General features: G+C 43.1%; 1 protein-coding gene across 1 annotated transcript in view; it reads left to right on the plus strand.

Moving 5' to 3' along the window:
• Positions 1–22,676, plus strand: part of CPNE4 (copine 4) — a 208,677-nt gene that overhangs the window by 142,863 nt on the left and 43,138 nt on the right. The window contains exon 8 of the mRNA XM_063124856.1: positions 13,757–13,855. Coding sequence (XP_062980926.1) covers positions 13,757–13,855 — 99 coding nt within the window. The remainder of the gene's footprint in view (positions 1–13,756; positions 13,856–22,676) is intronic.

The following is a 22,676-nucleotide window of genomic DNA, read 5'->3' on the forward strand; positions in this document are numbered from 1 at the left end:
TGGCTATGGAGACTGTCATGATGAGTGGCTGCACTTCAAAATTTATCGCTATGCCACTGGGAATAAGTAAACATCCGGGAGCTTTTCTTCTCCCAGCTGACATATCAAAAAGGAGATCAGAGGTAGTGCTGAGCAGGAACAGGAGCATAAAGGTTGAATGGTCTTTCTGCCCCAACAAGTGCCCAGCTGCATCTTTCAGTAGCAACTGAAATTGATACCTTTTGTTGTTTTAGACACATTGTTTTAGATTTAGCATCCCGGCTCACTGTAACGTGCGGTATAAATGTATAGATCAGTAGATTCGCGATGTGTATTATCTCAGTGTGCGTTGCTGCTCTCAGGTGTGCCATTGTAAGCCTTGGGAAATTGCATATTAATCAGCAGAATGTTGGCAAGGGGAGCCAGCGTTAACCAAAGCCTTTGATTTCACACCTGCAATTATTACGAGCATAATTAGTCCTATTTGGACAACCTAGATACCTGGTAAGCTATTGAAGATTAGCCGTTAAATATCTGAATAGACTGACCTACTTCTTTCTGCTGTAATTAAGGGGTAAAATTTAGACATTGGCGATTGAAAATCCTGTGTCTGTATTTTCTCTCTTGAAACCCATTCTTTTATTTTCCTTTTCTTTCTTTCTTTTTTTTTAAAAAAACCCCACACAAATCCTTTATTTATTTATTTTAATTTTCAAACTTTTTATTGTGAATATCAACAGACAAAACAGAAAATACATCATGAAAATGGGGGGAGGGGGACCGGGGGGACCCATACATTGTGTATATAGAATTATCATCATTTCCATCATGTGAACCGTTAAAAAAAAAAAACCTTTATAATAATAAATGCTAAGAAGGTAATTTATAAAACAGAGGTACCATAGTATGCATGTTTCTCTCAAATCCTGTGGCTTACCTACTGCTGCATATCATAAAAAGTAATCCAGACATAGCCGTGTGCAAAAAAATTTTGTCCCATACCTAGAATAGAGTCTGTCACGTTATCAGTAGCAGAACAGCATTCATCTGATAAGAAATTGTATTGGCATAATGTTTTCAGTCTATTTTTACAGCGATATCCCAGGCAGCCAAATCTAATGCTTCAAGTCCTAGTAAGTCTTAATAGTTTCTGTGAACTAAATTAACTTCAAGAGCAGCGAAGGGCCATGAAGATATACAAAGGGTCTATTTAATCATTACTTTCAATAAGCATCCTCTGTTTGCCATTTGGTAGATATGTTTTTTAAAAGCTTTTAATCCACTTGAATAGCCAAGTCTACTGGAGAAAAGAAGAGAGACTGGGCGAGATCGCATGACAAGATAATGAAAAGAAATAGCTTCCATTTTACATAATGTTCACTCAAGCAATCTCAAACGGTATTTATTTAATCTACCAAAATGGACAATCAAACACAAGACAGCTTGACATTTGATGTTTTCTCAGTGCAAAATACATGGTGTGTGCTAAATTAGCAGGGAAATTATTAGCAGTGTATTATTCACTAGTAGTTCCCATAAAATCTTAAATACTGGGGTCTGAACCTTGCCATCGGGCTGCATGAAAGCCATGGGGAAAGTCTTATGTAATGGCCTTTAGCCCATCCTGAAGCAGCCACACAGTCAGGTCTTGGACTAGCCCAAGACAGGCTACATTGATCATAAAACAGCCTTTATGGCAAGTAGCTCCAGCTCCAGGTTGTGGTGAAGCTGTCCAAGAGTAGGCCCTACATTCCCTCAACATTCAAACACATGTTGACACACACAAACTTGTGTTGTGTGCGCCCGAACACACACCTGACCTGACCTAACAGAGAGGTGGATGCTGATGCTGCATTTAAAGCCAGGAAGACATTTGCTATTGCTGCTCTTATGGTGGCAGCAACTGTTACCACCACATCTCTTCTCTATTCTCAAATGTTCTTCTTGCTCTCATACTTCCAGTTGTCCTGGTGGGGTGGGTGGCATCAATCCAGTTGCCTTGACAGCCAAGATGCTCTCTTAGCTTGTTGTGAGATGTGGGATTCCCATGAAATTGTGGGCAGGAGAATGGAAACTGTTATGGCCAGCTCCAGATGGTTGAGGTCCCTTGGGCAAGACACCCTCAATGGCCCCCGCTGTCTTCTCACCATCATTGTTGCCAGTTGCTATAGCTCTTGATCCTCTTTCTCATCATTGCTACCATTTGCTTGCTTGACAGAGAGCCAGTGAGCAAGCAGGTAGTAGCATCTCCTCCTTCTCGCCCACCATTGACATGGCCAGAGTGAGAGGCGGGTGAACAAGCAGGTTAAAGAGGAGGAGGAAGTCCAATGGATTCTTGTCAATGGGTCCCTGCTGGGGTATGGACCCTCAGCAGGTGCCCAACTATGCCGACCCTTGATGCCAGCCCTGATGGCCAGATCAGCTGATCAGAACCGGCATCAAGAATAGGCATGGTTAGGCACCTGCTCACAGGAAAGGAAGAGGATCTAGGGCAATTCCTACAAGCAGTGAACCTGCCCCAGCTGGAATTTAGACCTTAGAGGGTGTCCAATGATGCCAACCATTAGCACACAGCCTGGTGGCACATTTGAGTAATTGCCAGTCTTATCCATGGTAGACATAGAACTCACAAACAACTACTTAAATTAATACTCATCATGACTAAACCCTCCACATTTTACGTAGACAAGCTCTTGGCCTGTTCAATAATAAATCCATCTATTTTCAACCAGTTTAAAGCTGTTTTTGGCTGTGATCATTTTATAGCCCAGGCCTCTGAGACAGCATCCTATTAACCTCCCCATTCCTTGGTTCCATTTATCTCCTGTTAGTCTCTTATCAATGGCTTTGTCGAAATCACCTTTTCTGCCAAATTTGTCTTATCTGCTATGACAGTGTAATATCTGGGGAAAGTTCCTTGGAAGAGTTAAATTAAAATCTCTGGCTGTTCAGACCTCTTAGAAAAGATTACATACCAATTAAATGATAGTGACGGGTCTGCTTCATGGAAGACTGGGAATCAACACAGCTCAGGGAACAGCTGGGAGCTGGTGTGGTCTGTTGGATAGCAGGATAGTCTTGGAAAAGGGATTCTCCCCATCCAGACCTGAGTTCAGATCCTTGCTCAGCCTCATTCTCAAGGCAAGAGAAGGGGGTGATCCTACACCTTTGGGTCTGCCCCCCCCCACACACACATCCATAGCTCTGCCTACTACTGGCATGTGGACCCCAACAGATTACTCCAGGGTGAATGCAGTCCTTTGATTAATTAGAATATTTCTAAACCACCTTTCAAAGCAGGAGCACTCCTGAGCGGCTTTCAACAATAACAAGAAACACGCATAGGGCCATGAAAGAGCAGAAGCAGAAGGACGGTTCTCTACCCTTGAGATAGAGCAGAAGTGCCCAAGCTTTTTGGACCCATGGACACAATTGGGAATTTGAGAAACTGCTGCGGACACCACCACAAAATGGCTCCTATGGAGAACGTGGCTGGTCACGTAATGGCTGCCATCGGGGCCTGCCATGTGTGGGGGAGAGATATAGTGAGGACAGGGACTGGGAGAGGGTAGAGGAAATGGAAAGAGTTGCTTTGTGGCACGCCCAACCTTCTTCTGCCCACAAAGACCTTTCCCCTTTACACTCTTTCTCTTCACTCCCATTCTCTTGCCTTGCTATTTCTCTGCCCAACCCAACACCTCTTTAGCTCACTCTTTCTCTCCGCTCCTAGCCTCTAGCCTCTCTCTTTCTCTCCCCCTCTATCCTTTTGCCTTCCTTTCTCTTCCTGGCTGCTAAACAGCTGATCAATGGTAGGTTCAGGAATTGGAAGGAGAACCTGGCACCCTAACAATTTTTATTTTTTTAAAATTGAAAAAGAAGTTTTTTGAAATGCGCAGGGAGTAGACAGGTTCACAGGGGGCATCGGATGTTCCCTCAAGTGCTGTGTCGGGGGGACCCCATTTGCACTAACAATGTTGCTCCTGATTTCTCTGTTCTTCTAAGTCCTTTGGCTCTTTTGGAGGAATTTTTGCTTGGATAGCCTATTTGTGTCTCAGGTGGGGGACATAGGTGACTATGGAACCTTGGGCAATTAGCAGGACATCTCCTTGGAGACTTCAGAGAGTAGTCTGTGGCTTGTGTCAAGGGTAGGCATGGTTGGGCACCTGCCAAGGGCCCAACCCCAGCAGTGGCCTACTGATAAGAGCCCCCTGGACGTGTTCCTTGTCATCATTGCAATTTGTTTGTTCACCTGCCTCAGATAATGGTAGTGGTGAAAAGGAGGAACAGAATATACCCCTCCCTATTTTCTCACTGTCTCTCTGCTTATCAAACAAGAAGTGGTAGCAAGGAGAAAGAAGATGAGTAGCTGGTGACAATGGTGGTGAGAAGAGAGAGTCACTGAGGAACAGGGTTCACTGAGGGTGTTTTGCCCAAGATCCTAAAAACCCTGGAGCCACCACTGCTATTGTTATCTGGTTCTCTGTGTGACAGGAGCAATTTCCTGCACAGGAATCCTTCATCAATTCATCCATAAATGGAGCTTCAGACCCCTTCATGATTTCTGGCTTCCATGTTCTAGGACAGCATCTGGTTCCCTACCCTGGACCAAGGATGAGATAGTCCCCTCAGAGTTAATGGGCAGTATCCAACACTGTCGCTCTGCTTGGGCCATTGAAGTAGTACTAGTGCAAATGACCTCTAGTGCAATGGCAATAGCCTTTGCTGGCACTATGGGTTTCCCAGGAAAACCTTCTCTATCACTGTTGTTATTACACTAGATGTCACTTATGCTAACATGTTGACAATTGCATAAGCAGAGTGGAGCAGCAGCATTGGATATTGCCCAGTATTTGGGTCACTTGAAAGGACTAGTGGATGGAAAGGGTGATAGAAGATATCCTAAAGGGATTAGATGCCTCTCACTTCTCATAAATAAACCAAAGGTAGCATTTGCACAATAGAATAGAACAAAAGATATAATTAAATCGAGAATAATTCTTGTAAAAACTGATGAGGCAGTTTGGCAACCTTACGAGTTGAGTGAGAAAGAATCAGAAAGCAGCGTTTGCACAAGTGGCAATCATACATATGTTGCTTTTGTTATGTTGTCGAAACAGTGGCTTATTTTGCAGGAAACTATACAACAAAACATTGATTCACAGGGCCAGATTCTCATTTAATGTAATGAGTGACGCTGTGTTTTATCTGACACCAGCAGGCCACTGAAAAGGCATATAGCTGGTGCTTCTCCATTCCCTCTAAGTCTCTTGTCATTTATCTATTTGGGAATTATTCGCTGGGGGAGGGGAATAGTACCTTTAATAGCAATTTTATTTTATTTTTAGTGTGGTCCTGCCTTAGAATATAAGAAGTGCCATGCTGGATCATACCAAGGGTCCGTCTAGTCCCGCACTCTGTTCACACAGTGGCCGACCAGCTGTCATCCAGGACATGGGTGTGACAGCACCCTCCCACCCATGTTCCACAGCAAATGGTGTTTATAGGCTTACTACCTGAGGAGAAGGAGGCCTAGAAGGTGTTGGTAACAGAAACTTCAGAACCATTGGACCCACCCTCTAGCTCAAAGATGGCTAAGCAAAAAATGAAGCAACTGGCCCTGAGGTTCACAGTGTGTTGATATGTGGAAATATGGTTACAGCCAGTTATGAGCATGGAACGATGTCATCCTGAGGGCAAATGAAATATGGCATTTCAGAACACTGCAAATTCTTCCTGCCATAAAAGCTATATTCTTGCTCCTTAATTGAGTCCATGAAGGGAATGCTTCTGAACTGACCCAACAAAATCATCACTGAAACAGGTCCCACCCATTTCTCCTATTTATTAATTAATTTATTACATTTCTATACCGCCCAATCGCTGAAGTTCTCTGAGCAGTTCCCAACAATTAAAGCCACAAAATGTAGCCTAAAATACATTGTAAAAATGTAAACATTTAAAACTACAGTATAAAATAAAAAAACCAAAATAAAACCTAGCAATACAGAAATTTAAAATACAGTAAGAGATTATTACCTCCAGGATGGGAGGCAGTCAGTGCCAGCTGCTGAGAAACGTGAGCAGGAGGGTATCATTGCTTGTGGGTTTCCCATAGGGCATCTGTAGGAACAGAACGCTGGACTAGATTGATAACAGGGACTACAAGGTCCGACCATATAAATCTGACTCTGGCCTACTCATATTAGCTGCCTGTATACTTCCAGGCTTGATTCAAGGAACTGTTTTTAACCTATAAAGGCTTACATGGCTTAAGACCGCGATACATGATGGAGCGCCTCTCCCGACATGAATCTATCTGCGCACTATGCTCAGCATCTAAGGTCCTCCTCTGGCTGCCTCCTCTGAGGTAGGCTCAGGAGGCTGCAACAAAGGAAAGGCCTTCTCAGTGGAGGCCCTCCAGTTCTGGAAGATCTCCCAGAAGAGGCCCACCTGGTGCCAACATTGTGATCTTTTTGGCACTAGGTTAAGAGCCTTCCCTTTTCTCAGGCATTTGGCAGTATATGATACGTTTTAATCGGGCATGGATTTGGCTGAAGTTTATAGCCAACTGCTCAAAGTTGTTTTTAGATTTAAGTTGTTTCTGTGTATACTGCCTGTTGTTCCTTATGTGAATGGTTTTTAAACTTTGTATACTGTGTCTTAATGATTTTTAATCTTTGTAAACTGCCCAGAGAGCAGTTTATAATAATATAATAATAACTGATAAGCCTTTGGTCTGATCCAGCAGGGCTCTCCTTGCAGCGTCTCGCTTTTTCCCACCCTGCAGATCATTAAAACATGGGAGGGAGGGAAGCTGAAATACTGTTTTACCAAAGGTGCTTACACCATCACTCCTACTGGAGGCTGGTTTGAATTTTGCTACAGAATTTCTCATTCAAAAAGCTTGAATGGCAAATTGGAAAATCTCGTGAATGCTGAATATTTCCAAATAGTGTTTTAGTTTTACTTCCATGCCAGATGCATTGTTATGGAATCTTTGCCCAATCCACAGCTTCAGTGGATGCTTCTTAACTTGTTGAAGGTGAGGCAGAAGGAACGGTACCTCATCCCCTCTCCAAACATTGTACCATCATTAGAATAAATTGTCCCAAAGTCGTGGACTAGAACCTGGGACACCAGAAGCCAAATTCTACTTCAACCATGTAGCTCAATGGGGAACTTTGACTGGTCACTATCTGTCACCCTGAACTACCTCACAAGGTTGTTATGCCGATAAAATAGGGTGGAGACCTATGTACACCACCCTGTTCTCTTTGGACAAAGGGTGGGATATAAATGCAATAAAAAAGCTCAGATTGTTCAGTTGATATATAAGTAGTAGCCTTCATCCTTGATTTGATATATAACTAGTAGCTGTTGAAATATAGTAGCAGTTGATATATAACTAGTAGCCTTCATCCTATAGCAAGCTTGATTTGTCATGGTTTTATAGGTTTAATTGTTGGTATTGTTGTTAGTATCATGGGGTCTCCCGTGACTGTTGTGCAGAGAATGCAGGGCATTCTCTGGAAGCGCCAGAGCATGATATGATGACACATGATGCGCAATCATTGAAGCAAGGAAGTCAGGGCCTCTTCAATATCTAAATGGGAGACTGCCTTGAAATTCTTTGTTTGCTGCTTTGATTTCCATCATAGCAGTAAGTAATAATATAAATAAATACAAACAAGCACATACCTGTTGAATAAATAGATAGATACATGCATAGATAGCAAATTGTGTGTTGTTTGAGGGAGGGGGTTGGACTGATATTCATAGCAAATTAGTTGGAAAACATGTACAGCAGGGGTGGGCAACCTATCGAGGTTGAGGAGGCACCTTTGCCCCCAGACATCACAAGGGACTGTACCCCTGTACCCCTCCACTGCCCCCCCAAATTTGCTGCCCAAATTTTGCAGTGCGGCAGCAGCAGCAAAACAAAAAAAGCGGCCAATTTTCTTGAAAACAAGGGGCATGACAAGCATGCGCTTTGGTTTTGAGAAAAAAATGCTGCTTTTTTTGTTATCGTTACTGCAGGGGGCAATTTTAGTGGGAGCAGCAGGGGTGGCTCAAAATTCACCACCAATAATGTGCAGTGTACGTGGATGGCATAGTGCCTTAAACTCACATATGAATTTGGAAGCCAATGTTCTTTTTAGTTTTACATTACATGAATTCTTTAGAAGCATATTGTATATGGCGCACTGGTTGAGGTTGGCAATGAATGTTTATAGCCAGATGTAAATGTCTTGCGTAATAGGCAATTGTACTAGGCCAGTTTACAAGCACCCTTTACCCTTGCCCTAATTATAGCTGTGCAAACAACACAGAGATAATAATGGTTTCTTTTGTCCAGCAATTCAACATTATTATCTGGCTTCTGAAAAGCCAAAATGAGAAGTCCAAAGGAGTGAAATAAACAAACAGCCTGATCTTTGTTAACCTTGACCTTGTTAAATGTAATTTGACTTTTAATGATCTCCAATTAAAATTCAAACCTCAAATAATCCAAAACAGTCCTTTCTTCTTTTCAACAACTTTCTGGCATTATAATGAACTGCAGATAATGAATGGATCATTAGTGCAATCATGATTCTTTGTTCTTTTTCTTTAATCAGCAACCGGCAATTGTGTATGTTTGTTTTTTAAGTGTGTGTGTGGGGTGGGGAGGGACAGGAAAGATTGAACATGAAAGAATAAAGGAAATATGATTAAAGGCTATGTGTTCCAGTGTTCCCCCTTCTATAAAGAGGAGAGGTTAGAGGACATTGTTGGGTGGAGAGCAAAGTAGACACTCATCAAAGTCAACACTCATCATGCAACTCTGACTCAACTGTCCATTCTCCAAGAGAATATGTCCTGGGCATCACCACAAAATGGCTGCCACGGGAGGCATGGAAAAGGACAAGCAACCTGCCCAAAGGACTGAGTACAAAGCAGCAGTCATGGATCTGAATCTCAATACCTTTAAACCCACCATTTTCAGCACCAGCAGAAATCTATTTCACATTTCTATTTCCCACCTGCTGGTAAGAAAATGTGTTCATAATAATATTAAAAAACAACAACCTGGGAGGATGTCAGGGCACCATGTTGCCTGCCCCTTCTATATCAAGGCACTAAACCAAGGTTAACATACAGCATACGATGTAAACAGCAAACAGCATACGATATTTCCATCAAAGAAAGTACAAAACATAATTAAGAGATGCTATTGTTAACAATGGGATGATGTATATGCAAATTAGGTAAAGGGATCTTTCTCAATGCAAGTTGGATCAGGTGCTGGATAAATAATTCACTATAGATCAAACATGATGGTCAATGGTGTGTAATGTTTCTCTGAAATATTTGGAAGGCGGAGGTTTAAACCAAAATGCTGCCATTTCCTCCACTCTTACCACCTCTTTGGTGAAGCAATAGGCCAGAACAGTTTGGTTTTTAATTAAATAATAATAATAATAATAATAATAATAATAATAATAACAACAACAACAACAACAACAACAACAACAACAACAACAACAACAACAACAATAATCATCAGAGAAGAAAGGGGGAAAGAAGTTCTTCAAAATGTTGTACAGTAATGATTATCGCACTGACCAATGTATGATTTTTGCACCAGGGAAAGAAGCCCTCATTGCAAAGGATTGTTCTGTTTGTTTCTAATTTTGCAACTCTCCTTGGTGGTTTGTGTTGGCACCAGAAGGTAAAAGACTAGATGGAGCGGCCTGTTGCTCAGTCCAGTAATTCTCCCTGCAAGATTTTCCCTAATGGGCTGCCTGGGTCTGAGTAGAAGAAAGGTGGGAGGTGAAGTGGCTGCTTAAGCCCTTTTCTCTCTAGTCTGTTTCCAGTTCACAGTCTCCTTCCCTGAAGTGGCTTTTTCACCCACAGGGTGATGGGGCTGGGGGTGGGTGGGTAGATAGCATGGCGACGTATCTCCCCACCGCCAATTGGTGAAATAAAGCAATTTGGGAAGAGTGATTTTGAGCTGGAAAAGGACCAGAGAAGAAAGGGTTCTGGCCTCTTCCTGCCACCCCCCTTTCACACTCCAATGCTCTGTTTTTCTTTTAGTGATAGGACTTATGCTGCCAGTATCAAGAGACATTCTTGATTTCAGATTGGGGCAGGGTGGGGAATTTCACAGCAATCTCTTTTTTCACGGAGTATCTCTAAATATATAAACATGGGCACGGAGGGATTCATCTCTCCTATCTCTGTCAAAGTTGTCACCAAACGGCTGCGCTGTGCAGAGAGAAATGTACTTTGTGTGCTTGATTCAAACATATTTCATCCCTTTGGGATGTAAAGGTCAAAACTATAGACTTATGTGGTGAAACATAACAGAATATGCCACAGGCATGTTCTTTTCCCCTCCCTGATCAGTGAAGAGTTTCTTGGGCCTAAAAACAACAACAACAACAACAACAACAACAACAACAACAACAACAACTACCAGGACATCCTCCTCAGCAGCTTCCCCCTCCTTACGGAATGCTTAATAGTAGGGAGGTTCATATGAACCTTTTCCCACACACATCGAAAGATCGTATGAGGAGGGTCCACAGGGTTTGTGTGCTGTCCTTGCACTACTACAGCCACACCCCAGCTGCTGGACCAGCCCTATTATTAGGCAGTGTGAGGCAACTGCCTCTGGCAGCAGATGCTGACCCCCTCCCCCCCCCCCCCACACACAATCCATTCCTTTCCCTTGGAGGACAAAGTTGTGCCTTACAGCCTGTCCTGCCTGCTGTCCTCAGTTATAGTGGAGGACACAATCCCATCACCAGTCCATTTGGCTTCTCGATGCAGAATGGAGGGGGTGCCATCTTGTCCTTTGTCTCAGGCAGCAAAAAATTTTGGACCAGCCCTTCCCAGTTCCCATGGTAGAAACTTTTCCCCACCGTCTCTGCATTTGGACTGAGTAGGAAAGGGCATTCTATGTATATTCATGTGTGTGCAAAGAGGGACCCTGGCCAAATCAGGGTCCCTCCTCACCTGGTGGAGTTCATATGTAGAACTCTATCAGAACCCCACCAGTACATATGTACATGGTCTGAACTATGGACAGCAGAGGAGTGTTTCTGCCACAGCTGATGGCAGTGGAGGATGTGGCCATAGCATGTGGCGGGGCTACCACATGTGGCCTATGACCCCCTCAAGTGTCTCTTCATCACATGTGGGAGGGCTTCATGTGAACCTCCCTTAGTGTACATATAAATGTTTGGGTCGCCAACAGTCAAAAGGTACTATACACTGGAAATAATTAAAATAACAGAATTTGTCTCATGGTTTTATTTAGCTTTGCATTTAGTTGGGGAAAATCTTATCCCTTTTCAATTCACGTATTAGAGAAATGGCCAACATGTATTAGAGAAATGGCCAATATCTCCCAAGTTAAGAAAGAGATCCATTCTACCACAGTGGGGAGGATTTTGAGACACTTGAAAATCAGACTAAATCGTTTCATGTTAAGAGGCAATCCTTTATACATTACTCTCACATTGAAAGCTTTGGGCTCCAATAATACTATAGTACTCCCTTCCCTAACCTGATTCCCTCCAGATGTGTTGGATTACAACTTCCAACATCCCCAACCAGCATAGCCAATGGCCGTGCTGACTGGGGAATGATGGGACTTATAGTTCAATACATCTGGGGGGAACTAGGTTGGCAAAGGCTGGTGTAACAAATGAATACTGTGAATATTGGGGATCTTTCACTCATTATTCAGAACCTCTGTGTGGCAATCATATGGTGGGGCTGAAGAAGAGCTACCAACCTCATTGGTGACCAAAACGCTCACGTAGCCTTACTCCGCAGTGAATGTTCAAGGTGGTAGGTAATGCACAGCGGGGAGCACGCAGCTTGCTTGGATCTGTTCTTCATCTCAGTATAAGAGATGCTGCTTGAAGCACCTGAGATGCAGTTGAAGCCACTTTGGGGGATATAGGTTCGAGAAATAACAAGTGAAAAACACACATTGCTTTTGAAACCTGCATGCTGGAAATGGGCATTTACTCCTCTATGTCGCAGGAGAAGTATCGCTTAAGATTGTTATGTTCCATTAGATCGTGTGTACCAGTATGAGTGTATTATTGCTGCATATGGGATACTCAATAGAAACTGTCAGTGCATTTTATTCTGTTTCCCTGAAAGCTGCTGCCCACCCATCTTCCTAACACTTTCACACAGGTGAAATTGGTCCGATTCCCTCAACATAGAGCCAATTTCATTCTCTGTTATTTCAGTTAGGATCCTGAAATAGGGGACGTACTTTGTTTCCACTTTCCATCCCTTATAGCCAGGATGGGAAATGTGTGACCCTCCAGTTGTTGCTAGGCTACAGCTTCCATCAGCAGTAGCCAACACAGCCAATGGTGAGGAATGATAGTTCAACAACATCTGGAAGGTGTCTTATACAACTTTTCTACACAAGACTGTCAATCGGCTGTTAATTGGCTGTATTTAATTTTGGTTTCATCGCAGAATTGAGATCCAAGTACTACATGAGGAGCATTGCCTTTTCCCCCCCTTTTTTTCCTTTTTTTTCTTCTTTGCTGCTACATAACCTCTAGGTGCCACAGTGGTATGATGGAACAACACAAATATACAAGAGGAAATTTATTTTTTTATTAAAACAATTTCATAGTGCCACCTCACCATTTCCAGCATCGTGGTGCTGGAGCCAGCCAACCCCTCTCCCCCCAAAAAATTCAGTCAGGGATACTGGGCCAAAGCTATCAAGTGAAGGCTGTGTCCTCGAAGCCTCCAGCAGCAACTCTGCAGGTAAACCTGGAGGGAAAGCCACCCTAATCCTGCTGAATTTATCAGCAAAGAAATGAGCAAACTTGTCACATCCATCAACTTTAGGCTCTGTTACTGTTGCTGTTCAGTCAGGATTTATCAGGCCAGCCGGCTGGTTTTTTGTCTCATCTAAGCATGAGGAAAAGAAGGATTTCTTCATCCTCACCACATCCCTATAATATTGTTGGTGATACCACACAAGGGATTCACGATCAGCAAGAGAGCAAGTCCGCCTCCAGTGGGTCTGCTTTCTTTTACTTTCACAATTAAATGCCATGTTTTCCTGCTCTAAAAAAAACTCACTGAAAGTGCTGGGTAGAAACGAAACTGGAGAATAATGTCAGTGTGTAAAGAACCCGTAAACGACTGTGAATAGGGAATGATGAGCACACGATAAATGCCTTATGAAGAAGGAAGGAAAGGAAAGGAACCTCTCGTGCAAGCACTGGGTCATTACTGACTCTTGGAGGGACACCAGCTTTCACTGACGTTTTCTTGGCAGGCCTTATAGAGGGGTGGTTTGCCATTGCCTTCCTCGGCTGTTAAAGCAAGCTGAAACTAGGTGGGTCTCGGACAGCAAGAATAGCAAAAGACTCCTGTTCCAGCTATTCGTTTCTCCTGAACCTGGTTACTTCACAAGCATTCCCTAGATGGGCTATGGGAGCTGTTTAAAAAATTCTTGGCAGCAATGGGTATGTGTGGGTGGGGACCTATTGCAGCATCCGTATTTTGTTGAGTTGGAGCCAGTGTGATTGGCCCTTGATCCAAGTTCAGATCTTTACTTGGTTATACAGTTCATTTGGGTTCCTATATCTCTGGCTAACTTTCCTAACCTGTTTGTGGTGTGGATAAGTGAAATAAGAGTTTGGAAGCACCTTGTACACGCCTTGATTCTATGGATGGCTTTTCATGATGCTGCTCCCAAAGTCTTTTTAAAGAAGGATTAAATATTCTTTTTGTCTTTCAGTGCATAGTTTGGGACTGGGATTCCAATGGCAAGCACGACTTCATTGGAGAGTTCAGTTCAACATTCAAGGAGATGCGAGGAGCAATGGAAGGGAGACAGGTAAGCTCAGGTGAATGTATGTAATTTGAAAACAATAGCAGAATTAAAATAGTAGCATTTTCAACCTGTGGTCAGCAGAGTTTAATGCAAAATGTGCAGAATACTGCCTTGCCATTCATGTAATCCCTTTTATTGAAGTGATGTAAACACTTCAGCCAACATTTGATTAGGTTTTTAAGAAGATTTCATACAAGGAATTTAGACAAAGGGTGATTAGAGTGCACACAAGAAACTCTAGACTCATATATCATTGGTCCGGAAAATAAGCTTAGCAATTAAAGCAAAGGTGGAGGCCTGTAAATGTTCTCCATCCAGTCCACAAGCTTTTTCCTCAGGCCCTACCCTTTCTCCCTCCAGCTCTGTGAAGAACTCCCATCCCACATACACACACTTTATCTCCAGTCACTGATCAGAGGTAAGAGCTGGAATTTCCCAAGAAAGCCAGCCTTTCTTCAGCAGAGTGCAGGGAAATCCTGCTCTTATCTCTGATTACTGATCAGAGATAAGAGCAATGTAAGTTTAAGTACGTGATAATGTTAGAATGAAACTGTATTTGCATGCCTGAAAGCTGTGGCCCTGTCGCTTACTCCTGCTGCATGGAACTAAGCTGTGTCTTGTTTGCTTGGTGGAAAAATGTCCAAATTGGTACGACTTATACAGACAAGCACTTTTCCTGTTTTGGTCTTAATAGACAAGTAGTAGTATATTATATTTCTCAGACTAATTCTTCTACAGAATGTATACAGTTGTTTTTGGGCTGCCGCCACCTCACAACACATCCTCTTCTTGCTTGGAATCTGTGCTATGCTAAAATGTCACTAGCGGTTTCAGTAGGAACTGGAACAGAGCTAGATGTTAATTGGAATGTCTGAGCAGGCTTCTTAGTACTCTCTGGGTAACTGACCTCCCATTTCATTGGGTCAACTTATTAGCAACCTTAAGATCTAGAAAGCTGTCAGTTCGCTTCCGGGAAGGGTATGAAAGCTTCTGATCTAGGATGTTGTTGTACATTCGATTGTTCTCTGTAGGGGTGACACTTATTCTTTATGGGTGAGTTGAGTGCTCCTCCGTCCTCTCACTCAGAATGTTTGACTCCCTACTCCCCTGGTAGGAAATCTTTTGGGAGGAGGTAAAGCAAGGCATGTTTAGAAACATTAGGATAAGAAACATCTTCTGCAGCACAATTTAGGCCACTTTAACTGGTGGATTGGGACCCACTACTAGGTTGCTGCCTGACCTAAAGTGGGTCACACAAGCAGCAGTAACCCTACATGGGGAAAATTAAGACATCAGTCTCAAAATACATTTCCAGTGTCTTGGACTTGACTGTAGGGTGTTGATAGCAGTGGAGGCTGATGGCTCCAGTTTCGGTGGGGCTGTGAACCCAGTCTGGGTTTCAGTAAGAACCACCTGGAACTCTAAAGTTGCAGAACCTATTTTCAGGGATTGAGTTAAACACCTTGGATAGCTCCTTTAGAGTTCTGGCTGGTTCTGACTGAAACCCAGAATGGATTTACAGTCCCACTGAAATTGAAGCCACCAGCTTCCACTGGTTGATAACCCATACTATTCAGGTGATGTGTCTCCATGGGAGCAAAGACGGTCCAAAAAGGCTAAGTGATGGTTGGCAATTACTCATCCTTGTTGCACCCTCTAGCCAGGGGGAGGTCTCCATAGGGAAACAAAGGTCAGACTGCAATTTGAGTGGGGCAGAGACAAAGAAACACAGAGAGCTGAGCTTGGGCTCTGTAAGTATCTTAGGGTGCTGGTTGTCACCATAGAGATCTGAAGTGGGAACAGTGGACTTTGGCTGTCTGTTGAAGGGTTTAAGCCGTACCTCCACCTTATGATCAACCTGCATATTCGTACATAAATCCAAATAGTATTGAACTCCCAGGCACCTCCAGTGACCTCCTTCCAAGGAGAACCAAACCTGGCTAAGTGCTGTGGCCTAGAAACATCTCACCACTCAGAGAAGTGGTGTGAGCATAACAATATGTTGTCCCTTATCAGCTGAACTTTTGTGCTCCATATGCCTAAAATATAAAATCTCTAGGTTGAGTGAGACAATCTCTTTATCAAAAAGATGGAACCTGCAAATTGCAAAAATGTTATTACAAAGCAGCCAGCCCACCCACCCAAATTATATAGAAAATAAGCTTTTATTAAGGAGAGTGTAAAAAAAAAAAACTGTTAGGAACTTTTTCTGCTTTTATAGCCCTCAGCTGCATTAGATCCCATCCTAATGAAACAAATTGGGTTCTAAAATCAATCATGAATTAAAGGCTTTAGTAAAATTGGAATGAGCGGCCCATTAATAATTCCAGCTAGTAGCTCTATCCACACAAATTTGGATTGGTGAGAGATGATGAATATGACAGACGATTGTCATTTCCTATGGTTGTGTAATACTGGACATATTAGTTTTGATCAATTTTATTAAGAAACTTAAATGTTGACTCTTGCATATTTTCTTTCTATTGTAGCAAACAGAAGGTACAAAACACATAGTGTAATCCAAGAAAAACCTTGCTAGTATTTTCCAAGGAAAGCATATAGGCCTTCAGTCATCCAGAGGCATTTGAAGAAGTGTAAAATGCTGCCGTGACATGTTTAAGGTGGTGGAGGTCACTGCAACACTGCGCTGTAGTACTCACCTGGGCCGGATCTACACTACTGCTTTAAAGCGCTTTATAACAGTTTTATAGGGCTTTAAAGCAGTTAAAGTGCTTTATAACTGTTATAAAGCGCTTTAAAGCAGTAGTGTAGATCCAGCCCTGTTCTCCTCTTGGGACCTTGCTATCATTTACGCTTGTGCAAATTTCTCTGAGTGACCAGATTCCACATTCAAAGAGAAGAATAAATCAGGCACTAGTCTTCAGCATATTTTATTCAGGAGGGTAAAGAGAGCTTATGGTGAGGGGACAGAGGATACCTCAAGACCCTGAAAACCCTAGAACCAACTCTGGTGTTAGAGCTACAAGCCCTCCCGCTGTGCAGTAATAAGGTAGAGAGTCAAACTTCCAGTCAACACTTCTTTATTATGCTAACAGAGGCCTTTTAAACTAATCACTTAGTAGAAGCCCAAAGACTGCCCCCAGGGCCTAATTAGCTACTCGAAGTACTCTATTAAGGGGAAATTCCAGTAAGGAAGAGAGTTGCTGCTAAACTAACAATAGACTACTCTGGTCCATGAAGTCACGAAGAGTCGGAAGCGACTGAACAAAACAACAACACAGAACCTCAATGGCTTTCTACGACCCTCCTTCAGGGTGGATCCTGTCTCCCTTGTCTTTGGTGGGGGGCCAACTTGGCAGAGCATCTCACCCCTCTCATAAAGTCCACCCTGTTGGATCGAAGGCAGACTCTTGCATCAGCCAAGTTATGCTCCTCCTCCTCTGTGAGAAGTTATTTTCCCACAGGGATGTGGGAAGGCGGTACTTGGTCCTGACCCACCAGATTGTTTTGCCCTTGGGAAGATTCTTCCCTGGCTCCTGGGGAGTCCTGGGGGATTTCCTTCTCCACCCTCTATTCCAACTACTTCTCTCCTAGCTCTCCTACAAACAGAATCTTCAGGATCCACCAGGAGCCTGGGCCCAATCCTGACATGTGGTTAGCTTCTGATATGGTTGCTTTTCATTGACTGTTCATGACATATATATCTTGCTCTTATCTTGCCCTTCCTCCAAGGAGCTCAGCATAGTATACATAGGATTATTCTATTTTCTTTTCACAATATCCCTGTGAGGTAGGTTAAGTAAGAAGTCCACACACAACACTAACGTCATTGTTTGCTGTTAGATGAGCAATACTTGGAGAACAAGTACAAGCCATAGATTGTCATGATATCGATCTATGGGATTGGATCCAGATTTGATTATACTTAGAGTACACTCATTGAAATCAATGGGAGTTCAGTTAGTTATGAATTCCCATTGATTTCAATGGGTCTGCTCTAAGTAGGACTAAATCTGAATCCTACTACGGCTGTGCATGGACCACCACCCCCCCCGATCCGCTCTGGATCCTGATCCTCAAATTCCAGATCGGGTCTGCTCCACCCCACATCGATCCACCTATGCTCCACTCTGCTGTAGGGCTCTGGATCCGGATCGGAGCTCCATGTCCCCCCCCCCCCCATAGACTTGCATTGAAAATCGAACACATATAACTTTTTTACTTTTAATGTTAGAAACCACAAAATTGGCACCATGAGAGCTTATACATGTATCACATTCCACCCAGTTTGAAGCAAATCCAAGCATCCACTGATTTTTGGTGAATATTTAAAAATCCCCCACCCAATTTTCAGAAATGCAAATATCTCCATCATTTTTCAAGATAGAAACTTGAAAATGGGCACCATCACAGCTTCCACTTAGATCCACATTTATGCCAAGTTTGAAGCAAATCTGAGCATGCCCTGATGATTTTTGAGGAATATTTAAAAATATTCCCCCACCCCATTTTCAGAAATGCATCTATCTCAGGGATTTTGTAAGCTGCAGACAGGTAAATGGGCTTCTAAATATTCATGGCCATTTCAAAGTAAATCCCAACATACCATGAATTGTGGGGAATATTTAAAGATAAACCTAAATAAGAATCTTCAACACTTCAAAAATTAACAAGGAACTTCAACAGGGTGAGTGCAGCAGCAATGCAGCTGCCTTTTCATCACCAGGAAGGACTAATGCCCTGAGTCAAAGCAAGACACACACAAACCAGCCCTGTGAGGTGGGCACAGAAGAGGAGAGGCAGCAGGCGGCGGCTATGCCCCCGAAGCACTGGGAGCAAGCATGCAAGAGGCTTGTGGGGTTGACCCACGCACCCCATCTACATCTCCCAGGCACCAGGAGGGCAGAGAGGCAGACAGAGAGGTGCTACACACACACACACACACACACACACACACAATATGCCATAGATCTGTGGGAAAGTAAGTCCCAGACAGCAGATCCAATACCCCACAACGAGAGCACCCAGGCGGAGGCGGGAACGCGGGCATGCAGCAGACATTTCTGGGGGCACAAGTAAGTGAGCCATGGATTGTTTCCACTTTCCAGGCCATGCAAGGCCAGTAATGCAAACCAGCCCTGTGAGGCGGGAACAGCACAGAGAGATGCCTTTGCATCCCATAACTAATAGGGGGCTAGGAGGATAAGAGTAAACCTTTGTCTTCCTTGCTTCAGAGTTGATTGACTGCACTGTGATCATAGCCATTATTAAACAATAATAATGTTAATAATAGCAGTACTAATATTAATAATAATAATAATAATCACAAAAACAATAACAAGTTGAACCACAATGAAAGCCTGCCTGACTTCACTGAAGAGGGAAAGCCAGGAGAGCTTTGGCTATGGGGTGGTATATAAATTAAACAAACAAACCAACAAACACAGGAGGGGTGGAATTAAAAGCAGCAGTGCTACTGAATCTAGTAATAATCACCACAACAAGATTTTTTTTTTTAAAAAAGGCTTTGTCTGACTTTATTACCAGTAAGGGGAAAGTGGACGTGCCCAGCGGGACAGAGGATTCACCAGTCATTTGGCCAGTCCTGTCTAGGTACGTGCCTTTGAGAAGCAACATCACACTTCAACTCGTGTAACTCATTGGCTTCTCCACTGGCTACCCTTTGGAGGGTTCTGATGACCCCCCAAGGCAGAGCAGTGTGCACTGAGCATGTCCACATGCCATAAGGACATCATTCTCTTGCACCACATCTATTCAGTTGTTCCCCAAGGTTATGGTGGGTACCTTGCAGTGGTGTGTTGCCTATCTGTTATTTTACTTAGTATATGATTTAAGGTTGTGTGTGTGAGTTTACTGGGGCTACTGCTTCAAAACACTGAAAAAAGTCCGATCAAAAGACAAAGAAATCAAAGTTACTAGTATCCCACGTTACTAAGTATCCCGTTTTGCTTATTCCCCACCCCCAACATTGGGATTGGAGGATGCTTCACATCAGGTGATCACTTATCATGATTGGGCGTTGAATCTGTCAATCATCAAGGTGGGGAAAAAGCGCTTCCCCCCTCCCGTTTTAGCCATTCTATAAAAATTATAGAATGCAAAGGAGATCGTTACCTTGTCGTGGTGCTGGAGCTTGAGCACCTCAAGGATGCCATGAGCTAAACCGTGAAGGGACACCCAAGACGGGAAGGTCATGGCAGAGAGGTCAGACTAAATACGATCCCTGGGGAAGGTAATGGCAACCCACCCCAGTATTCTTGCCGTGAAAACTAAATGGATCAGTACAACCAGAGGTATGTCGGTATACCATCGGAAGATGGGACCCCCAGGTCGGAAGATGGTCAAAATGCTACTGGGGAGGAACAGAGGATAAGTTCAACTAGCCCCAGATGTGATGACGCAGCTAGCTCAAAGCCAAAAATACGGCTAGCGGCCGACGGTGCTGGTGGTGAACGACGAATCCGATGTTCTAAAGATCAACACACCATAGGAACCTGGAATGTAAGATCTATGAGCCAGGGCAAATTGGATGTGGTTATTGGTGAGATGTCAAGATTAAATATAGATATATTGGGTGTCAGTGAACTGAAATGGACTGGAATGGGCCACTTCACATCAGATCACCACCAGATCTACTACTGTGAACATGAGGATCACAGAAGAAATGGAGTAGCCTTCATAATTAATAATAAAGTGGCTAAAGCAGTGCTTGGATACAATCCAAAAAATGATAGAATGATCTCAATTCGAATTCAGGGTAAGCCATTTAACATCACAGTGATCCAAATATATGCCCCAACCACAGATGCTAAAGAAGTAGAAGTTGATCAGTTCTATGAAGATCTGCAGCACCTACTGGATAATACACCAAAAAGAGATGTTATTTTCGTTACAGGGGACTGGAACGCCAAGGTGGGTAGCCAAATAACACCTGGAATTACAGGTAAGCATGGTCTAGGAGAACAAAATGAAGCGGGACATAGGCTGATAGAATTCTGCCAGGACAACTCACTGTGCATAACAAACACTCTCTTCCAACAACCGAAAAGACGGCTTTGTACATGGACTTCACCAGATGGCCGACACCGAAATCAGATTGACTACATCCTTTGCAGCCAAAGGTGGCGGACATCTATACAGACAGTAAAAACAAGACCTGGAGCTGACTGTAGTTCAGATCACGAACTTCTTATTGCACAATTTAGAATCAAACTAAAGAGAATAGGGAAGACCCACAGATCAGTTAGATATGAGCTCACTAATATTCCTAATGAATATGCAGTGGAAGTGAAGAACAGATTTAAGGGACTAGATTTAGTAGATAGGGTCCCGGAAGAACTACGGACAGAAGTTCGCAACATTGTCCAAGAGGTGGCAACAAAAAACGTCCCAACGAAAAAGAAAACCAAGAAGGCAAGATGGCTGTCTGCTGAGACACTGGAAGTAGCCCAAGAAAGAAGGAAAGCAAAAGGCAACAGTGATAGGGGGAGATATGCCCAATTAAATGCAAAATTCCAGAGGTTAGCCAGAAGAGATAAGGAATTATTTTTAATCAAGCAATGTGCAGAAGTGGAAGAAGACAATAGAATAGGAAGGACAAGAGACCTCTTCCAGAAAATTAGAAACATCGGAGGTAAATTCCAGGCAAAAATGGGTATGATCAAAAACAAAGATGGCAAGGACCTAACAGAAACAGAAGAGATCAAGAAAAGGTGGCAAGAATATACGGAAGATCTATATAGGAAGGATAATAATATCAGGGATAGCTCAGACGGTGTGGTCAGTGAGTTAGAGCCAGACATCCTGAAGAGTGAGGTTGAATGGGCCTTAAGAAGCATTGTTAATAACAAGGCAGCAGGAGACGACGGTATCCCAGCTGAACTGTTTAAAATATTGCAAGATGATGCTGTCAAGGTGATGCATGCCATATGCCAGCAAATTTGGAAAACACAAGAATGGCCATCAGACTGGAAAAAATCAACTTATATCCCCATACCAAAAAAGGGAAACACTAAAGAATGTTCAAACTATCGGACAGTGGCACTTATTTCACATGCCAGCAAGGTAATGCTCAAGATCCTGCAATGTAGACTCCAGCAATTCATGGAGCAAGAATTGCCAGATGTACAAGCTGGGTTTAGAAAAGGCAGAGGAACTAGAGACCAAATTGCCAATATCCGCTGGATAATGGAGAAAGCCAGGGAGTTCCAGAAAAACATCTATTTCTGTTTTATTGACTATTCTAAAGCCTTTGACTGTGTGGATCATAACAAACTGTGGCAAGTTCTTGGTGGTATGGGGATACCAAGTCATCTTGTCTGCCTCCTGAGGAATTTGTATAACGAACAAGTAGCAACGGTAAGAACAGACCACGGAACAATGGACTGGTTTAAGATTGGGAAAGGAGTACGGCAGGGTTGTATACTCTCACCTTACCTATTCAACTTGTATGCAGAACACATCATGCGACGTGCTGGGCTTGACGAATCCAAAGCTGGAATTAAAATCACAGGAAGAAACATTAACAATCTCAGATATGCAGATGACACCACTTTGATGGCTGAAAGCGAGGAGGAGCTGAGGAGCCTTGTGACAAAGGTGAAAGAAGAAAGTGTAAAAGCTGGGTTGCAGTTAAACCTCAAAAAAACCAAGATTATGGCAACCACCTTGATTGATAACTGGCAAATAGAGGGAGAAAACGTGGAGGCAGTGACAGACTTTGTATTTCTGGGCGCAAAGATTACCACAGACGCTGACTGCAGCCAGGAAATCAGAAGTCATTTACTTCTTGGGAGGAGAGCAATGACAAATCTTGATAAAATAGTTAAGAGCAGAAACACCA

This window comes from Elgaria multicarinata, chromosome 1 (assembly GCF_023053635.1).
Source record: "Elgaria multicarinata webbii isolate HBS135686 ecotype San Diego chromosome 1, rElgMul1.1.pri, whole genome shotgun sequence".
Taxonomy (NCBI): Eukaryota; Metazoa; Chordata; class Lepidosauria; order Squamata; family Anguidae; genus Elgaria; species Elgaria multicarinata.